The sequence below is a fragment of the Ammospiza caudacuta genome, chromosome 8 (assembly GCF_027887145.1).
Source record: "Ammospiza caudacuta isolate bAmmCau1 chromosome 8, bAmmCau1.pri, whole genome shotgun sequence".
NCBI classification, from domain to species: Eukaryota; Metazoa; Chordata; class Aves; order Passeriformes; family Passerellidae; genus Ammospiza; species Ammospiza caudacuta.
Window position 1 is genome coordinate 30,951,907 of NC_080600.1, and position 18,435 is coordinate 30,970,341.

Consider the following 18,435-nt stretch of genomic DNA (forward strand, 5'->3'; position numbering starts at 1 on the left):
GAATGAAAAAAAATTAGACACAAACCAAAAATAAGCCTTTCCTGCAGTCCAAAGACCACTTCCTGAGAATGCTGTTCTTAAAAATAATATAAAAATCCCACCCACATGCAAAACAGAAAAAAAAAAAAAAAAGAAAAAGAAAAGAAAAAGGAGCTATATGAAGAATCAGAAGTAGTCATTGAGCAGTTCTGCCTTGCTCAACACTAGTTAGAGTAGCCAAGGTCTCTTAGCTCAGCTGCCATGTCCTGCATGACATCAGCACACAGAATGTTGATATCAGCTGGAGTTTGCAGATACTGTCTAATAAAAATAACAGATTTATATAAAAAAACCATGATCCTAATTACCCTTACCCAGGTTGAGGTGCAAGGAGAGCTTCCCTTTCTGCAGTTCCAAGGTTATGTAGTCTCCACGCTGACCTTCTCCATGGAATAAGACTCCATCCCCCTGCATGCTCTTAAACTTCAAGGAAACTACATCTTTGAATGTGCTCATAAGCTTCTGATTGAACCTGTAGAGAAGTGAACTTCTGCCATCAAAGTCTGCAATATCTGACTCTGGAAGAAAGAAAATGGCAAAATGGCAAGGAGGGGCAGCATCAGAAGAGGGATTGCATTTTTTTCAGGATCTTTTCAAATACAGTTTGGAGTCAGGTATTGTTCTGAGTGTACATCCACAGGATATACAGGTCATTTGGGAAACCACATTTCATCCATTTCCAGTCCTCTCCCTCTGCCAGAGAAAGGGAATATGAGGATAAAACCAGAACCCCTCTGCACTTGCCTTCCTCATACAACACTTCTCTCTCATTTAACTTTTGAGAACAGAACAGGTGCCTCCCATCATATTCAGATCTCCAGAACATCCCTTGCCACATTTGCTGTTCCTCTCAAATGCATTAGGGATGTTATTCATTACTTTGAACACTTCAGTACTCACTCCACTTCTGTAGCTTCACAAGAGTCTGTTGAGCTGCTCCCGCATGCCAGCCGTGCCTGCATCCACCTCTGCATTCTGATAAGGATCCCCTCAGCCTCCGAGGGCTGGCTGCTTCCTTGTGATGGGCATTTATCAGCCATGTTCCTGCATGCAAATTGTCTAGGCTGGCAGGGATAGTCAAATATCAATTCAAAAAGCTTTTGAAGAGATTTCATGGGAACTGGGCATCTAAACTGATTATACACCTTTGAAAATCCTATTAGAAACATATTTTCCCCTACAGCCAGCCTCTAAAATCCCAATCATTCTAGTAGGAAACAAGCTTTCTGTTCCTCACTTGCAATTAATATTTTCTTTGGCAGGAGCAGCCTGAAGTACTCTCTCTGCTTTAAAAAATTGTCTTTTAGGTAAAACATATTTTTAAATAAAATTTTAATGCATCTCTAACCAGGATATTTGAAGTAGCTTTAAATACTTTTAACTAATATCTTGTACACAACATCTGACTGACACACATTACTTCAACTCCAATTTCTATCCAACTGCAATTTGACAAAATTTATGTATAAAGCATCAATTTTGTCAATTGGTATTTTCTGTTGTTAAGAAAAATATTAAAAATTAAGAATACTGACAATGAAGAATTTGAACAGAGGTTTATTAAACTACATAACTACTGAGACAAAGGCACAAAACCAAGTAACAACTTCCTAGTGCCCAAGAAGAAAGAATGTAGACTCTCTCTTTGCAAACCATACATTTCAATGATAAACCAAAGCTATCAGTTTTCTATTTTCTTCTGAAAAATAACTGAGAGGTTCATAGGATCAAGACTTCTCATCAGCAACTGTATTGTGATTCAAGTCAGTAATTTAAGTCACCTTAACTCCATTGAGAGCTCTTTTATCCTTTTAAGCATTAACACTAGTTTCATCTGCTCCTTTTAAAAAAACAAAAATACTAAGAGCTGGGGGAGAGGGTTTTAACCTATTTTTCTCTCTTTTTTTTTTTTTTAGTGAAAAAATTAAAGAGGTCTGCAATTAAAAACTATTAAAAGCTCAGAAAATAAAACAGCTGTTAACAATTTGTTACCATGGAAACTATCATGAAAATTTCTGCCTATCAGTATGACAGTTTGTACAGGAGTTTGATGGCACACTTACAAACTTGTAGGGAGCACAACACTTCAATTTGATGCAAAATTCTGTAACTCCATAGCCAACTTAATGCCAAATCAAAAGCAACTGATTTTTTTTATGAGACTAAAACTACAAAGAAACTCAGTCCTGGGGAAAATTCACTCTTGAATAAACTAAGACCAACTTATCTGTGATGTCAGAATTATAATAGGCTGTTTCCCTGCATGTGTGGAACAGTTGTTAGTTTAGGAATTATTACAAATACGAAAGTATTCCTGCCATCTGTTTTTAACTTCTGAATTAGGTGTTATGAAACAGATTCTTCAGAATTGCTGACTTCTCTCTATTGACACCGTGACTGCCAGTTTCTATAAAGCAAATTAAATTCGTAGTTTAGTTCTTGTGAATTTCCCCTAACTACATTAAAATTACAATTTGGTTAAAGTAAATCACAAGTATCTTATAAAAATGGCTTCATTTCAACACAGGCAGCAATTAGGAAATAGCTTATAAAGAATTTACAGTCTTTGATTTCCAGGGCATTTTGCAACTAAAGTTGATTTTTCTCCTAGCTCTTAAAAACAAAGGTTCTGCAGGAGCAAGGATGCCCTGATTCAATGCTGCTCAAAAAGCGCCCCCTTTAAATCTTATTCCTAAGATCCAAGGCTCCAGCCAGTCTAAATTCACACTTCAGTTCTTGTTCTTAACTCTCCATTAAGCCACAGCATAACATGATTTCTTGAAGAGCTCTACTGCTGACATTTACAGAGCATATCACAAAGGAAAACTTGTTTCTGAAAAGCTCTGCTCCACTAATTATCAGTTGTGAGCACATTGGCCAATAAATAGCCCTGAATGAAATGAGAATATGTCAAATAAATGCTAACACTGGCAGCCAAAAGTCATTAGTGGCAGTTTGCAAGACAACAAATCGTTGGTTCCTGTAAAAAACAGCCACTCCAGAAAACCTGCTTGGTGTTTGCTTAGTGCTTCTGTAGTCCATGTATGTCCATAACCCTCTTCCAGCAGGAGAACGAGGATCCAAAATGTTTCAAGTCTCAGAAAATCTGTAGCAATAACAGACTAAAACACAACATGCGATTTCATCCTGCACTGCCTGCTGGTGTTCTTACGCTCCCTGAAGACAGACTTTACTCATTCTGGGCTCCTCTCTACACTGTCCTCATCAACCAGGCTGTTGGCAGGCTGGCAGCAGTGAGAGCACAGAGCCTGCTCGTGCAGCAATCTGCTCCCAGCAGCAGAGAGGATACACAGCCACACTCAAGAAGAAAGCCCTTCCTCCCAGTGACTTTGGGGAAAGGGAACACTTACTTAACAAAGATATTCTAGACCAAGAATAACTCTAGGAACAGTTGCCATGTGAGACAGGAATTTTCAGTCTCGAGCTTGCACCAATGAACAGAATCTTTAACTCCAGGCAGAAGGGAAGAGGACAACTCCTGGTCTGAACAGATGTGTCCCCTGGCCACTCACAGCCTTGAATGACCCTAAAGCCATCCCACCTCTCTCTCAGACATGCAACCCAAGGGACGCATGTGGATGACTACTTCAGAGGTGACTGTTCTGCCATGTAGCTTTATCCCTGTCAAAAATCTCAGCTTCATTTGGGTAAGGAATCATGTGGGTATTTACCTTGTGCATTTGATTACAAACATGACTGATCAAGGACCATCAGACATTAAGCAGTTCTCTGCAGTGAGTTATTTTCTATCTCATAGGAAGACAAAGGAGAGGATGAAGGAAGGTGGGGAAAAAAAAAAAAAAAAGAGAAAAAAAGAAAGAAAAAGAATCCAGTAAAAATATCATTTAATAAAAAGGCACAATATCAGATCATATTCCCCAAAGCAAGGGCAGCAAAGTACGAGAAATCAGAGTCCTGAACTGCAAATGAAGAATTCTGCTCTCACAAGACACCCTGTCTCACACCCTATCATTGTTTCTCCTGTGGTATCCCAGCCTGTTAACTGCACATACACCCAATTCTGCTGATGCATCTTGGGCTGTTAACCAGTTACAGAATATGATCAGCATCTTCAATGCACCTATAAATCTTATCCTATAAAAGCAGTTGTGCCAGCAATTTTCTTTTCCCTTGTGCTTAGCTAACAAGACTTTTCCCAAGTATAAAGATACACTTGTTGCCCCTTGCCACCTCCAACATCAAAAGCAATTGGTTTGCCATTTGTCTGAGCATGTCCTCTGCTGCAGCTCTGCTTATCTGTTACAAATACCCTGCTGGAGCCACTGCTGCAAAGGGATAGCAAGGGCTTACACATATTTCTGCATGGAACTTTCCACAGAACTCATCATCAATCCTTTTCTGAACAGGAAACATTAATGTATGTTTTCAGATCATCATCTCCTTCCTATTTTCAAGATCCTATTTTGAGGATATCTGATGAGATATTTACAGGAGTTTAAAAAAATGTAATCACTTTCATTTAAATACATACTTTCTGAAGAAAGTAAACATTTAGCAGGCTATCTGTGAATTACACTTCTGTGATGGCCTTGGAGTCCTTTATTCATAGGAAATTCAATATGTAGGGATAGGATCAGGTACACTCATAATCTGAAATAGCTTTTTTGTTCAAAACATGTTTTTATTTTTCCAAAGAAACAATATCAACTGGCAGCCAAATAGAGGGTGAAAAGAAAAAGAGAAGAAGAAGAAGAAAAAAAAAAAAGACAAAAAATGAAAGCTCCTTTGTTTGACAGGGAAACTTGAGGAATACATTCATAGTACATTATTTCTAGCAGAAGCAATAAACAACAGTAAGTGCCATTCAGCAGCAGCACAGTTCCATCACAGCCTGTTACCCACTCTGGCATCCTGTGCACTCAGCAGGATTCCTCAGCATGGTTTGTTGCTCTGTCCTGGCAGAGTGTCACCAGGCAGGTGACCTACAAGACCTGCCCTGTGCCCCCTACTAAACAGCCATCAATGAAAGCTGCACTTGCAAAAGTTAGCACAGGATTGTGTTCCTGGGGCCTCTCAAGCAGAGAATACTGCATAGGAAAGTCCAATACCAAAAATGAGATAACAGAGCCTTCTGCTGCCACAAGACTGTCACATTCACCTGAAAAGGCAGCAGGGAGGCCATACATGGCTCTTACAGATGGATTTATACCAGCTGCTGCTGTTTCTTCTCTCAGCATCCCATCCCTTCTTTCATGTACATATAGATACATGCATGAAGATGGTGCACATTCAATACACTTGTTCTTCTATTTCACTGTCCTCTCTGGCTTGTTCAACAGCCTGTTTCTAGAAACTTAAGCTTTGCAATTTTAAATTTTTTTCCCAGATTATTAATATTTCTTATGCTACAACTGAACACAGTGGATGAGTCTGTCTGCTATCAACTTTACAAAATGCATTTATGTAGTTGTACACCAGCTCAGGATCTGCAGCAGATATTCTGTCAGTATACACTAAAGATGACATTTTAAAAATGATCAAACATCTTTTGTACAGTGCTGGTGTGTCTGGGTTAGGAGTAGCCAAGTCAGTAAAACTATATAAGCACAACTTGTAGACAGGTATTGCTTGGCATATGCAATTTGCCAGAGAGAAATGTGAATGGCACATTTATATAAATGGAATGAATATTTCAACACACTGTAAAAGTTTTATGAATCCCTTTATTTCTTTTCTGGCTCACTTTAATCTCATACCTTAATTCTGCACAAGCACTTTTATTTCCTGCAACTACAGGGTACAGGACAAAGATGTAGACTTAGATGATAACACAAGGCAACTCAGCCTGCAAGTGATTCTGAAATCTTCTTTGTATCACAGAAAACACAACCACAGTCTGACATGAAAGTAGTGCTCATGTAGTAGATTACATGGACTACTATCAAAAAAAGAAAAAACAGCCACAAAAGTTTCAATCTTCCCAAAGCTCAAGTTCTATTTGTTACACAACTGTTTGGACTGTACTCTTCACTGCAGAGGTCTGGAAGAAGAAAGCTCTTGAAAAGATATTAGCTGGCTGTTTCAGGATTATGTCACCAAAGGCAGTTGATTCTGAATTTCAGCTTTCAGTTTACATGTTCACTTATATACCTGGAAAAGGTCTCTTGCCCTAATGGCTGGCCATCCAGACCAGGTGGTTGTAGGTCAGTCAACAGTGCCTGTACAGGTGGACAAACAGCATCTAGAAGAAGTTGAATGGATGTGATAGACCTACATAGAGACCATAAGAATCTTCCTGTGAAACCATGGGAAGCAGTCCTAAGATCAATGGGCAGTGACAAGGCCTCAAAATCCTGGAGTTGTGTCTTTGTTCAGTGGGAACATGACTCAAAAAGTTCAATAAACTTCTCTTTCATTTAGCTTAGATGAATTTAGGTTGTCTCCCAAATAGTTTTCATGCTTATTCTGCTACAGCCCATTATCTGTGCTTAGAGGAACAGATAAGGACCTAAGCTAAATTGGGAGATGTACCAGTACAGTGGTGTCACATGATGGTCACTTGTGCCACACCACTCTGAATTTATCAGTAAAATGTTGTTAATCCCCTGAACTCTACACAACAAAATCTCCCCCATTTCCAGCAGCATCTCAAGTCACAAAAATGAACAAAAAGTCACCTGAGAAATAAATATTGGACTTGTTTTTCCTCATGAGTGGACATCCATTTTCTGCAATGGAGCACCATCAGTCCTTTTGCCTTACATTCAGTCTGTCACAGCCATAGGTCATACATCTGCAGCATTATGACAAGATTTCTCACCAAAACACCCCAAGCCAGCAACATTTACCAGCTGCTCCAAAGCCTAAACACTACAGACCATATCATCAAAGACCCTCTCGTCTTAAGAGTGGCCAAAGAAAGCTGTTGTGTAAAGGCAATTAAATCAGCAGATAGGTTTTCTGCACTCTGAAGCTATAAAGTCATCAACTCCAAATACAACCAGAGCTGCAGAATCCAAAGAACTTCACAGCTAGGTAACTGGCCGTAAACTCACAAACGTACTGTTTAGCCAAATATAGCACTATAGAGCTCCTAATTAGCCTTGTGACCTTCAGTGGGCAGGAGGTTTTGCAGCATGTGACTGCCTGGCTCTCCCAGAAGCAGCAAATTGCTCTGTAGTGGGCTCGGCCCTGAGGAGGCTCCACCAGCTGAGTGAGACGCGCAGCACATCCCTGGGCAGAAAGGCAGGAGCAACTAATATAAAAAATAAACAATGGCAATGTGTTTCATGTTACATTCTAACTCATAAAACTTTCACTGCACTCTTCCCACAGCACCACCAGCACCAAGTAAAAGCTCTTTGACAAAATGTGGGTTAAGATGCAGCCACTTACTGTAAGAGCAGCCGAAGACCTCAACTCTCAGTCCTATCCGCCCACCAACGTTCCACCTCAGGGGGATGAAGCGCAGGAATCGAGCTTTCACCGAGTGCAGCAGTTTGTGGTGTACCACACTGTCAGCATTGCTGTTCCCTGTGAAAACCTGGAAGGACAAAAAACCTTGGTGAGACATTGAGCAACAAGAGGCGAATGCAGCACTCTCAACAAAGGCCGTGAACTGCCACTCCTCTTCACGATTCTTAGTCCCAAAAATTACTTAAAATTATTTAAATTGATTGTCAAGTTTTCTGCTAAGTGCTGCACCTCTTATGAAGGGAAACAAGGGAGACAGCAGCACCTCAGCAGAGTGGGGATGTATACACAGAGTTACAAAAGCAGGTTGTAGACGGGCATGGTGATGAAGATGCTGCACAATTTCTCCTAAGCCAGGCTATTCCTGTGCACTGTAATACTCCATCAACCCCTAAAATAATCAGAGTCCTGTCAGCACAGTGAAAGACGGGGCATGATTTAGCCTTTGGTGCACTCATGGAAGCACTAAATGATAGACACAAGCCACTAAAGTTCTTGAGAGTCTGGGAAGAAGAACAGGACTTCCAGATACCAACAGAAAACTCAAGCAAGGAACAGGAGGAGATAAAAGCCTGAGTAAGTACACAGGAGAATCAGCGTTTTGACTGTGTTTGCACCCCAGAGAGCTAAAGCATGCAAACATAATAATTTAATTTCTTTCCTTACCTATTTAATTAATTGCCTGCAACAGCAAGCCAAAATTAATGGCCCAAGTCAGAATTATAACTTAGCAAGAGGAAATTCTCTCATGGATGAAGAATGACCGAGGGATTTCAAAGACAAACCTTCAGAAAAACTTCAAGGCTGTATTCCTGCCTGAAGCATTTTCAATTCATCTTTACACCCTTATCTGTAATATTGGCCCAGGAATATCACAGACTTCCTGCAATCCTCAGAACATTTCAGTAATTCAGCTAGGATTGAAATTTGAAGCTAACAGTTTTGTAAAACATGAAAAGCAAAGAGAGAACACAGAAAAACATAATCTCACAGGAAAGCCATATTTGTAAAAGAGGTCCTGCATTTTGTAAGCATAAAATTTCATCACAAAAAGTTGTACCAGTTTAAAATGCTTCTGCATTGGCAGAAAAAAATTGGCACCATTCACCAACACAATGTAATTGTGAGCAAAATTGGAATAACCCCATTAAAGCAGACCTACAATTCATTTTGATGGTTCAAGGATGTGTTAAAGAGATTAAGGGTTCATCTCCATTCATTTTTTTTTCCTCAAACACAAGCATTCCAACATTTTTCCAAATGTTATTATAGATGGTGTAAAACCTCAAATCTAGCATATTCATGTTTTACTAAATTCAGAATTCAATTGTTTTATTAGAACTATATTAAATAAACAATATTCTGGAACATTTCTAAGGCACAATCCTTTGAAACCATACCTTGTTTATTTCATTTCACCTTAAAAACTGTAACTTGGGGAAATTCTCTTCTATATACAATAGGCCTTATTTTCCACCCAGTCATGAATGTAAAAGACCACATATATCTCCCTTCTTAAAACATTCTTTGCATTTCATTGCTGTTATTGCCTGCCTCTGAAGATGAACAATGTTACTGAGATGATCTCTCACAATCCCAGTTACCTCCTTGAAAAACCACCCTTCAAAACATGTGATCATGTGCTGGTTTTGGCTGAAGTGTAGTTAATTCTCCTCATAGTAGTTTGCATGGGGCTGTGTTTTGGATTTGTGCTGGAAACAGCATTGACAATACAGAGATGATTTAGTTATTGCCAAGCAGTGCTTGCACAGAGCCAAGGACTTTTCTGCTCCTCATCCCAGCAGGGAGGAGACTGGAGGGGATGGGAGGATGGGAGGGGTCACCCCAGCTGACCACAGGGATATCCCATCCCATTGGCAGCACACAGAGCTGGGGAAAGGACAGCGGGATGTCCAGAGTGATGGAATTTGTATTCCCAAGTCATCATTACACGTGATGGAGCCTGGATGTCCTGGGAATGGCAGAACATCTCCCTACCCATGGGAAGTGGAGAATGAATTCCTTGCTCTGCTTGCAAAAGTGTGAGTGGTTTTTGCTTTACCCATTAAATTGTCTTTATCTCAACCCATGAGTTTTCTCATGTTTAATCTTCCAATTCTCTCCCCCATCCCACAGAGGGAGAGTGAGCAGCTCTGTGGGGCTCAGGTAATAGTTGGGGTTAATCCATTACAGATCTGTAAAATTATTTCTATTAGGAGCTTATCAGGCTGAAAAGGGGAAAAATCTGGTTATCCCAGTTGTCCTCAAAGCTTTGCTTTTCCTATACCTCTAGCTCTGAACTTTTTATGCACAAGATCTTGTTTTCTACAAGTATGATATGACAGTTAACTAACCTCTCATAAAATAAGCTATATTTTTTTTTAATGGGGATTCTTGTTGATGTTAATTAAAAGTTAACCAAATACAGCAGATATGTTTTGAGGAGTGGAACAAACAGAAGTTCTATATGTCCTGATGTTACTCATACTGCTTTTCACATAGGAGCCAATTTCAAATTCCAGCAGAGAGTCTTTCCTAGATTTTTTTCCTTACATTTCAAGTGAAAAATCTTGTTCTTTTCAGAACAAGAAACTAATGAAACTGTCAGTAGAGACTGCCTCACAGTCGTAGCTGTGGCAGTCCCCACATTTTTAGTAAGACACTTATGGATATATAAGATGCATAAAGGAGACTGTTGTTTTCTGTTTGTTTGCTCCAAAGGCTCATGTCCTTGGAGCCCTGTGATTATGTAAATGTCTCACCTTTAATAAGATAAAAAGGAAAGAAGAAAAACAACAAAGGGGGAACAGAGGGTTTCCAGTCCTCCCAGTTGTGAAGAAAAGCTTAAAACACAGTGACTAGAGTGAAAGTGAAGGTGAAAAGTAAGAGACAAAAGAAGAAGTACACCTTAATGCTGTGAAACAAGCTGGGAGGGTCCAGCATACTTTAGGGACTGTCTGTGCATCAAGGAGGTTGTAGTTTTGCCAGGGAAAAGATTCACAGCTGTATCACACCCACTGCAAGCTGATCTCGCTGCCCACCCACTGGCATCTCTGCGAGGGGTCTTCCCTCAACACCTCAGCAAGAGCCAGAATTATTCACATCCAGCCTCCGGATCAGTTAGTTCACTCCAAACCTGATGGGCAACTATGTAAAAACATCCCTCCCACACCAAAAGAGCCACACTGGTAAAAATAAATTATTCAGAGGTCCAATACCACTCTTAGAGCACTTTTTTTTCTCAAGTTCCTCTAATAAGTAAAGAGCTAATGACCCGTTTAGAGAAAGGAAATCCACAGGCAAAGCTGTACCCATTGATCTGTGCCTATGAGATGGTTCTGTGTGCTGCTGGCAGATCCCTGCTTGCTGCTACCAACGGGGCATCACTGTGTGTGCGCCTTCAGGATTGCTTTGATTTTCCTTTCCAACTCCCACTGCTATGCAGATCACCTTTTGATGCTTTATGGACCACCTGTGGGCTGTAGACCATTGATTGAATAATACCAATTGCCACAGACGGTCACTGGAAAACTTAAGATCCACAGCTGACACAGAAAAAATCCATCCATTTAAGGAGATGAAAGTAGGATGCAGCACCAGATTTCACAACCCTGGAGGTTCAAATATTGATTAACAGTAAACCTATCGGTGAGAATGGCAGAAGTCCTCTTGAGAAATGGCCTCTATTACAACTTGTTGTTGATAAGGATTAATTCCCAGGACCAAAATGACGAACAAGTGCAGAAAACAAAGCACTTGCATTTCCCATGCAACATAGTTGCTCTGGGAGGGAGCACAGCCCCTCAATCTGTGTCTTTTAACAAGCCCTGTAAACACAACAGACAGATGATTTACATGGGAAATTCTGCCTCTGACATTCTATGGGGCTTATAAATCAAAGAGCTCCATTAGTGCCAGATTTTGCCACTAGCTTCTTGAAGGCAAAAGCTTTTCCCCAGTGCCAGCGGCCACAAGGTTAACAGCTGGCCAGGGCTGCCCCTCGGACCAAGCTTGTTCCACAATGCCTGGCTGCACGGGGCTCTGCTGTGACACAGACCACAGCAGCACAGTAATATTTTATGAGGCTTTTTTTATGAGCCAGCAAAGGCATGGAAAGGTGAGGGGAGAGCAGCTGCAGTGGTTTGGAGCAGGGTCCGACCGGCTCAGTGCTGCTTCTTGGGCAGCAGCTGTCAGCACGTGGGGAAGGATGGCAGAGACAAGCAGACAGAGTGCTCCTCCCAACGCTCAGCTCACCTAGTTCATGGATTATAGTGAAAAGGACAAAATGGAATTCCAGTTTAAATGAGAAAGAAAATTTTGAAAAGAAGCATAAATCTCAAAACTGCTGTTGTTGCCTGGAATTTGCATGGATGAGTCCCTCAGGAAACACAATGATTCAACTAAATGGGCTATTTTCACAGCTCTCCCATTCAGAGGGATCCCCAAAGCTTTTCAAGGGCAGTTCAGGAGAATGTCACACAACTGTGGTGAAATACAGCAGTTGTTTGATAACCCTGAAGACACATATTGGTTACTTTACCTCATGCATTAATTCAGAGCTATGCCAAATCATACCAGTGAGACTTGACGAGCTTCAGATCATCCTTTGGCCAACCTCTTAGACTGGTCTCCACCTCCCAAAAGACAAGTGGAAATTGGGTGCAGGTGTCTACTCATGAAAGCCCAGTTAATCCGAAAGATAAGACCAGATGCAGGACTTTATCTCAGCCTCCCCCTGCATGAACTCTCTGCACATAAAATGGCAACTTATTTACAGACTTGCAGAAGGTGCTTCCCATAAGGGCTCTGCTGAATGCATTCTGCTCTCCCACTTTGTTAGACAGGTAATGGGATGGGCTCAGAATGAGTATGCAAGCAGCAACCCCTGCACAATCCTCAGCCCTGCATGGTGAGCAGGCAGGCCTGAGGTTAACTACCTTCTAGGAGAGATATTTTAAGACATATTGAAAACTCTCATTTCTGTCCAAGTAACTCTTATGAGCTGAATTGAGGGGAAATAAATAATCAGATTATAAATGTGCAGAGGGCATACAACACAGATGTTAGCAATTTACAACATTTCAACCTTCAGTAAAAGAAATACAAGCACAGAAAAGAGCACTCCACCTTCAAATTTCACCTGTGACATCAGAGTGTGCTGTCTCCAGTGCCTGAAGAAAAAGGACAAGAGGGCACTTGATTCGAGCTATCCAGAGCTTAGTGAGGGAACCAAAGGGAGACAAAAAGCAGCTAAAATGGTCATAAATCCCAGAACTGCAGTACTTATGAGCAAAACAATGTCATTCTCCCCTTTAAACTTCCATAGCCAGATGAGAAAGATCACGAGCTAGGAGTGATACAGAACTTCCTGGGAACGGCTCCCAAGTACTTGAGTGTACATGCACTTCAAGGAAAGAAAGAATTTTCAATGAAGAAACAACATGAAAATCTGAAAGAAGAAGGAGAAAGCATTGCCTAACTTTTCACATTTTTCAGGCTGAAACAAACTCTGACTTTTATCTTCTCCAAAATCAATGGGATTTCTGTTCTGTTATAGTTTGTGCTACCTGGAATACAACTCAGTGGGGTATTGGGTGTGGGTACTAAATTCAGGTTTGGAGTAAGCCAGTGACTAAAACGAAGTTATGGCAGGGGTCCTAGGTCTCTGCTTGTATGTGCGGAAAGAGACCAAGGGCTACCCAGACAAGGACACAATAAACACCCCATATGGAAACTCAGCACCCTCTGATTTTAATGGGATACTACAGGGTTTCTTTTTGCAGAAGAATTATACTTTATCAGTGTTTGCTACCTGCACCTTAGGCAGGTTTGTGGCTACAAATTTCTCCAACAATGAAAATTAAAAAATACATTTAGTTTCTGCTGCAAAACAAAAGTAACTGTCAGTTCAGGCAATTGTAGAAACTTTCCTCTTTCACTTCATCTCAGCCCTAAAACACAAAAAGATATAAAACTAAAACATAATTTCAAAGTCTAAATATTTGGGGTTTTTTCACATTTTACCATTTCTGCATCCTGTGAATGCCAGCGGTGAAAAACTTTGCTTTGCTTATGTAATGGAAAAAAGTCCTGCCTAACACATCAAGGCAGAACTGTTAATATCTTGTCACAAAGCAACACAGTGAAACTGCTTTGCTGTCATCTCCATCTCCCTGTGCCCAGAGTGGGAGCTGCTAAAAGCTCCTCCTCGTTTGGAGGGTGAGTTCAGTGCAGCTGCCCAGCTCAGGAGTTCACAGCAGGACCTGGCCCCTGGGAGTTTTCTCTTTCAGCATCTGGCCTTAAAAAAATTATTTTGATGTTAGAGGGGGCCAGACCGTGGGGAGAAGGAAAGGATGACAAGGGGGACTGCTCAGCTCCTTTAAGAGCTGATGTTTAGAGCCCTGTTTGCAATACACAGAGCTACATTTGGTACATGGATGGCAAATCTAAGTACTTTGTTTTCCCACCTCTCTTTCTCAAAAGGCAAGTTAAATTTTCTTTCAGTATTCTTTCAAACCTTCGGCAGAAACCAAGTAAATTTACTTGGAGGAACTTGTCTGCTTAGGAGAGTAAATGGGAGGTTTTTCCACCAATTTAAGCAGGCTTCAGCCTGAGCTCAAGAGAAAACAGCTGTCAGCCTCGTCCAGGGGCCAAAAGCTGGAGGGCAGGTTGTGTCCACTTAGCACATCAGTCATCTCTGAGCATCTCTTTCCACTTCATGTCTCTTTCCTATAAATGCACCATAGTCTTCATGACAAAAGGTAAACAGTTATTTCTGGTTAACAGCCTTCTGAGCTGATTAGCCTGTGTCCAGATTCATGCTTCAGCTTCCAGCTCCAATAAATACTATGACTCAAGCCAGTCTCAACTCTATTCTACCTTCATAAAGAGAAACCTCCTTTCTGCTTATGTTTCTTCTTTCCCAACAGCAGCTACATTTTTCTTTGTGAAGCACCCATTCTTGACAAGAACTTCAGAAATAATATCCCCTGGCACACTGTCAGACAATAACCTCAGAAACAATATCCCCTGGCACACTGTCAGAGCTGCTATTAGGGAGGAGCAGGGGGGAAAGAATAGAAGAGGCACCTGTCAAAATTATCCTCCCATAACATATTATCTGAGGAAGTGACAGCTCTCCATCTCATCCCTCTATCCCCTAATGGAAAAAAAAAAAAAAAAATCATCTACAAAGAGGTAGTTAAACTTCCCTACACAGCAAGGATTAAAATGACTCCTGATCAAGCAGGAGTCCTACTGGGACTGCATTACACTTGTTACTTACTGAGGGCTGACTGCTGTGCTTCAGCAATGCAGTGTCCACCTCGGCTCCTGAGCATTATTTGGACACCTCTGAGCTACTGGCAGTTTCTGCACAAGTAGAGGAGAGGAGATGCAGCGATGTGTCAGGGTCCATACTAATTCATCACTTCCCTAAATGATCTGCTCAAGTGAGAAGGTTATTTGCTGCTAATCCAGCCCATTACACTGTGTTCATACCTTTCTGTCTGGTTAGCTGCTTTCCAAACACAGGAACAAATGCTGTTAACAACATCATTAACATCAGATAGATGACTGCCCAAAGTAAACTACATTTATATAAAGGATGCTGCTTATTATCTTTCTCCTGACAGTTGATAGAACTAATCACACTGTTTCCAATAAACCCCATAATTTTTACATCATCAAAATATTTTGCAAGCAAAAAAAATTAAAAAAATAAGAATAGCCATTGAGGCAATCTATATAATATTCTTTTCTAGAAAAGTCTGTATCAAAATAAAAAAGTGTGTAATTGTGACATTAGAAACATGAAGTTTCTTGGGTTCCTTAAGGGCAGTGAAACACTTCTATTTAGACCAAAGAAAATGAAACAAAATACTGGAGAACTTTTTAATGGTTTGCAAATTTTTTCCCCTGTTCTGATTTACCCCAAGAAAATTCTAATTTATTTTCTTGGTTTGTTCAACACCACATTTCTATACTGAAATGGACAGTTTGATCTTTAAACAGTTCAAATTAGTGTCAATCTGTTTCCAGAATCTGCCAAACTGTACCTTGGCAAAGTCTGAGATTCTGCATCTGCCAGAGACCTTTCCCAATAGGCAACTTGGGTACAGTGATCTCTTTTGAAGGAAAGCAAATTTACCAAATGGATAATACACAAGCTACATCACTTGACCTCAGGATGAGAAAATGGTCTCTGTCTTCTTCCATTTCCTCATACAGATATAGCCCAAATGCCTGATCCAATCTGTAGTTGGAGAGGTTGCCCTTCTTCTTCCCAGCAATGAACCAAGTGCAATTTCCTTACTGTGCTGAGACACCCTTTGCATACATATGTGAAGCTGCATCTCACAAAACTGTATTGCATTCATGGAGAATGGATCCCTACTTTAGATTTTAGAATCAGCTTTGTCTTTGGAGCACCTGGAGGTGAAGCTGTTATCGCTGTTAATATCATCCCTGCTACATAAATAAATAATAATAGAAGCAAGAAGCAAAATTAAACCTGTAAATTACAAGTCTTAGCTTAAAGTCGGCAGCTAATTCCTGCTTCTGTTCAGCCTCCTGCACTTTATCTTAAAGGCAATCCTACATAAAGATATTATTTTAAACTAAATCACAACAAGGATAAATATTTCCCTAGTACCTTGACTACATTAACCTTAGCCAATAGACTGAAACTGCTCTTCTGCTGCCAACACTAATCATAGATTTCAGCTGTTCTGCATAAATCTCATGGAGACCTTCATGCTTTACATTAAATTAGTGGGATTAACAATGCAGTGAATGTGTTTATGTCTGGCAGTGTTGGGGGAACTTTGGGAACCTTCCCTGTGTTTAGCTTCATCAAAGTACATTTAAATAGCTGGTGCTGTACACTCAGTATCTCTCTGGTTGCAATTTGCCAGACGGACCCAGCAAGATGACACCAGAGAGGTGTTAGTTATTCCATACAACAGCGACCTCAGATGAATACTGTGCTTCATTATCTTACATTATTTCACTGTTATAAAGTTTCATAGCATTTGCATTTGGATCAGTAAAGCAATATCCTGTGAAAGAAGAAAGAAAGGTAGGCTTGATTTTCTCCAGTGTTCTATAAAGCATTGAAATGCAGGTGCCTGCACACATATTTCTTGTTATACCCTTCCTCCCCCCTGCCCTATAGCAACTTCCATAAGGAAGAAAAGACAGGTTATAGTAGTAGGCAACTCCTTTCTCAGGGGACCAGAGGGTTCAGTACTCTGGACAGATCCTTCTTTTATCAAGTCTGCACCCTTCCTGGGGTCGGGGTTAAGGACATCACCAGGAAAATTCCCAGCCTGGTACGGCCCTGAGACTATTACCCATTACTGCTCTCCCATGTGGGTGGCAATGAAGCCACAATCCCACCCCTCAGAGCAATGAAACCATGCTCAAGTACATCAGCCATTGTCTTGGCCGAGTGAATTACACAAATTTGTCTCTACCACAGGAGGGCTAAATTTAATTGACATACTTTCCTCCTACAAAACTGTTACTGTAATGCTTGCAGCATCCTACATTTGAGTCTTGTCGTTGCACTTTCACATTGAGGTCCATCACCGAACCACATTAAATTAATCTTGAGGACACTAAAGCAATTTAAAGAAACCACATCTCTTCCTCCTGCAATAAAGTAAGATGAGCTTTTGCAGCATCTTGGCAGGCAAATGTGCAATGTCTTCCAAATGCATGTCTACCCATTAAGTTTCGACCACACATTTCATTATGCCAACCACACCAAACAATCCTCAGCAGTAGGCTCTGAAGATCATGATGTTCTCTAAACTATAGCACAAAAAAATAAAAATTAACTTTCTGTTAGTGATCCAAGGAGGAGGCCTGAAATTGTGACTCTGAAGTGCAATTTTTTTCTGGCATACAAATAACACCTGTTACTGTTGTTATGGTGGGACATATGGAGTTGTGATACACTTGGCAGGCCCAAGATCACATCAGACCATCAATAAAAACTGTTCTACTACTTTTATTTTAAAAATTAGAAGATTATGGGAATTTCTCAGGGAGTTTGAAATTTCAATGCTTGCAAAAAACAAATTTTGAAATGAGCATTACCCCCATGAGGATGAACACAAGAGAAGGAAGGTGGAAACAATTTCTTTCAACAATTATTTCTATGCAATAAATGTTTCTGTAAATGTGCAAGCTGTGCATCACACTGGACTGTCCCTAAGACCTTTGATAACAGTTTCTGTCACGTCCTTTCCCCAAGGAAGATCATCCTAGAGAACCTGTTTCTCTCTAACAGCACGGTATGTGATGCTGCTCTTTGTAAGCTGCCCTTATTCCTTTCACTTCCATACAGTTTTTCCTTAAATCATAGCTAGGCAAACACTTAAAAACTAGAAATCTCAGAAGCCTCTCCAATGGTGTCAATATTTCCCATTAGGTTATGGCAAAAGTGGTGGGAGTTGGGGTGAGGGGGAAGTATGGGAACAGAGGAGGGAGCTGAGGAGAGAGGAAATCAATAGTCCTTAACAAGCCCTTCTCCTGAGGTGTGAAATCCAGCACACAGGGCTCTTTTATTCTTTTTATCTCCTGATCATAGGTGAAAGAAAGGCTCTATGAATAGGATCCATGAAAGAGCTTGTCTTTAGAACAAGAAATAAGAACACCTAACACATCTTTTGCAAATATTAAGATGAAGGCATTGTGCTTAAGGTATTTTTCTTTTTATCCTGAAAGCAGTATGAGTAGCTACACCTCGAAAAGTAGCAAAGAAGGGAAGAAAGAAGCAAGTGTTTTTAGACAATGCAACCCACAGAGAGGAAAATTAACCTATTACAAGATTTCCTTTCAAACCCTTTGCACACAGTGAGGCCTGAATAATAAGCTGGGCTAGGATGTACATTCACAGTTCAGTCTTCAAAGATGAGCTTGCTCTCTGGCAAA

General features: G+C 40.6%; 1 protein-coding gene across 1 annotated transcript in view; it reads right to left on the minus strand.

Annotated features, from left to right (window-relative positions):
- Nucleotides 1-18,435, minus strand: part of CNTNAP5 (contactin associated protein family member 5) — a 266,317-nt gene that overhangs the window by 136,855 nt on the left and 111,027 nt on the right. The window contains exons 4-5 of the mRNA XM_058809950.1: nt 7,417-7,564; nt 354-557 (exon numbers count right to left, since the gene is read on the minus strand). Coding sequence (XP_058665933.1) covers nt 354-557; nt 7,417-7,564 — 352 coding nt within the window. The remainder of the gene's footprint in view (nt 1-353; nt 558-7,416; nt 7,565-18,435) is intronic.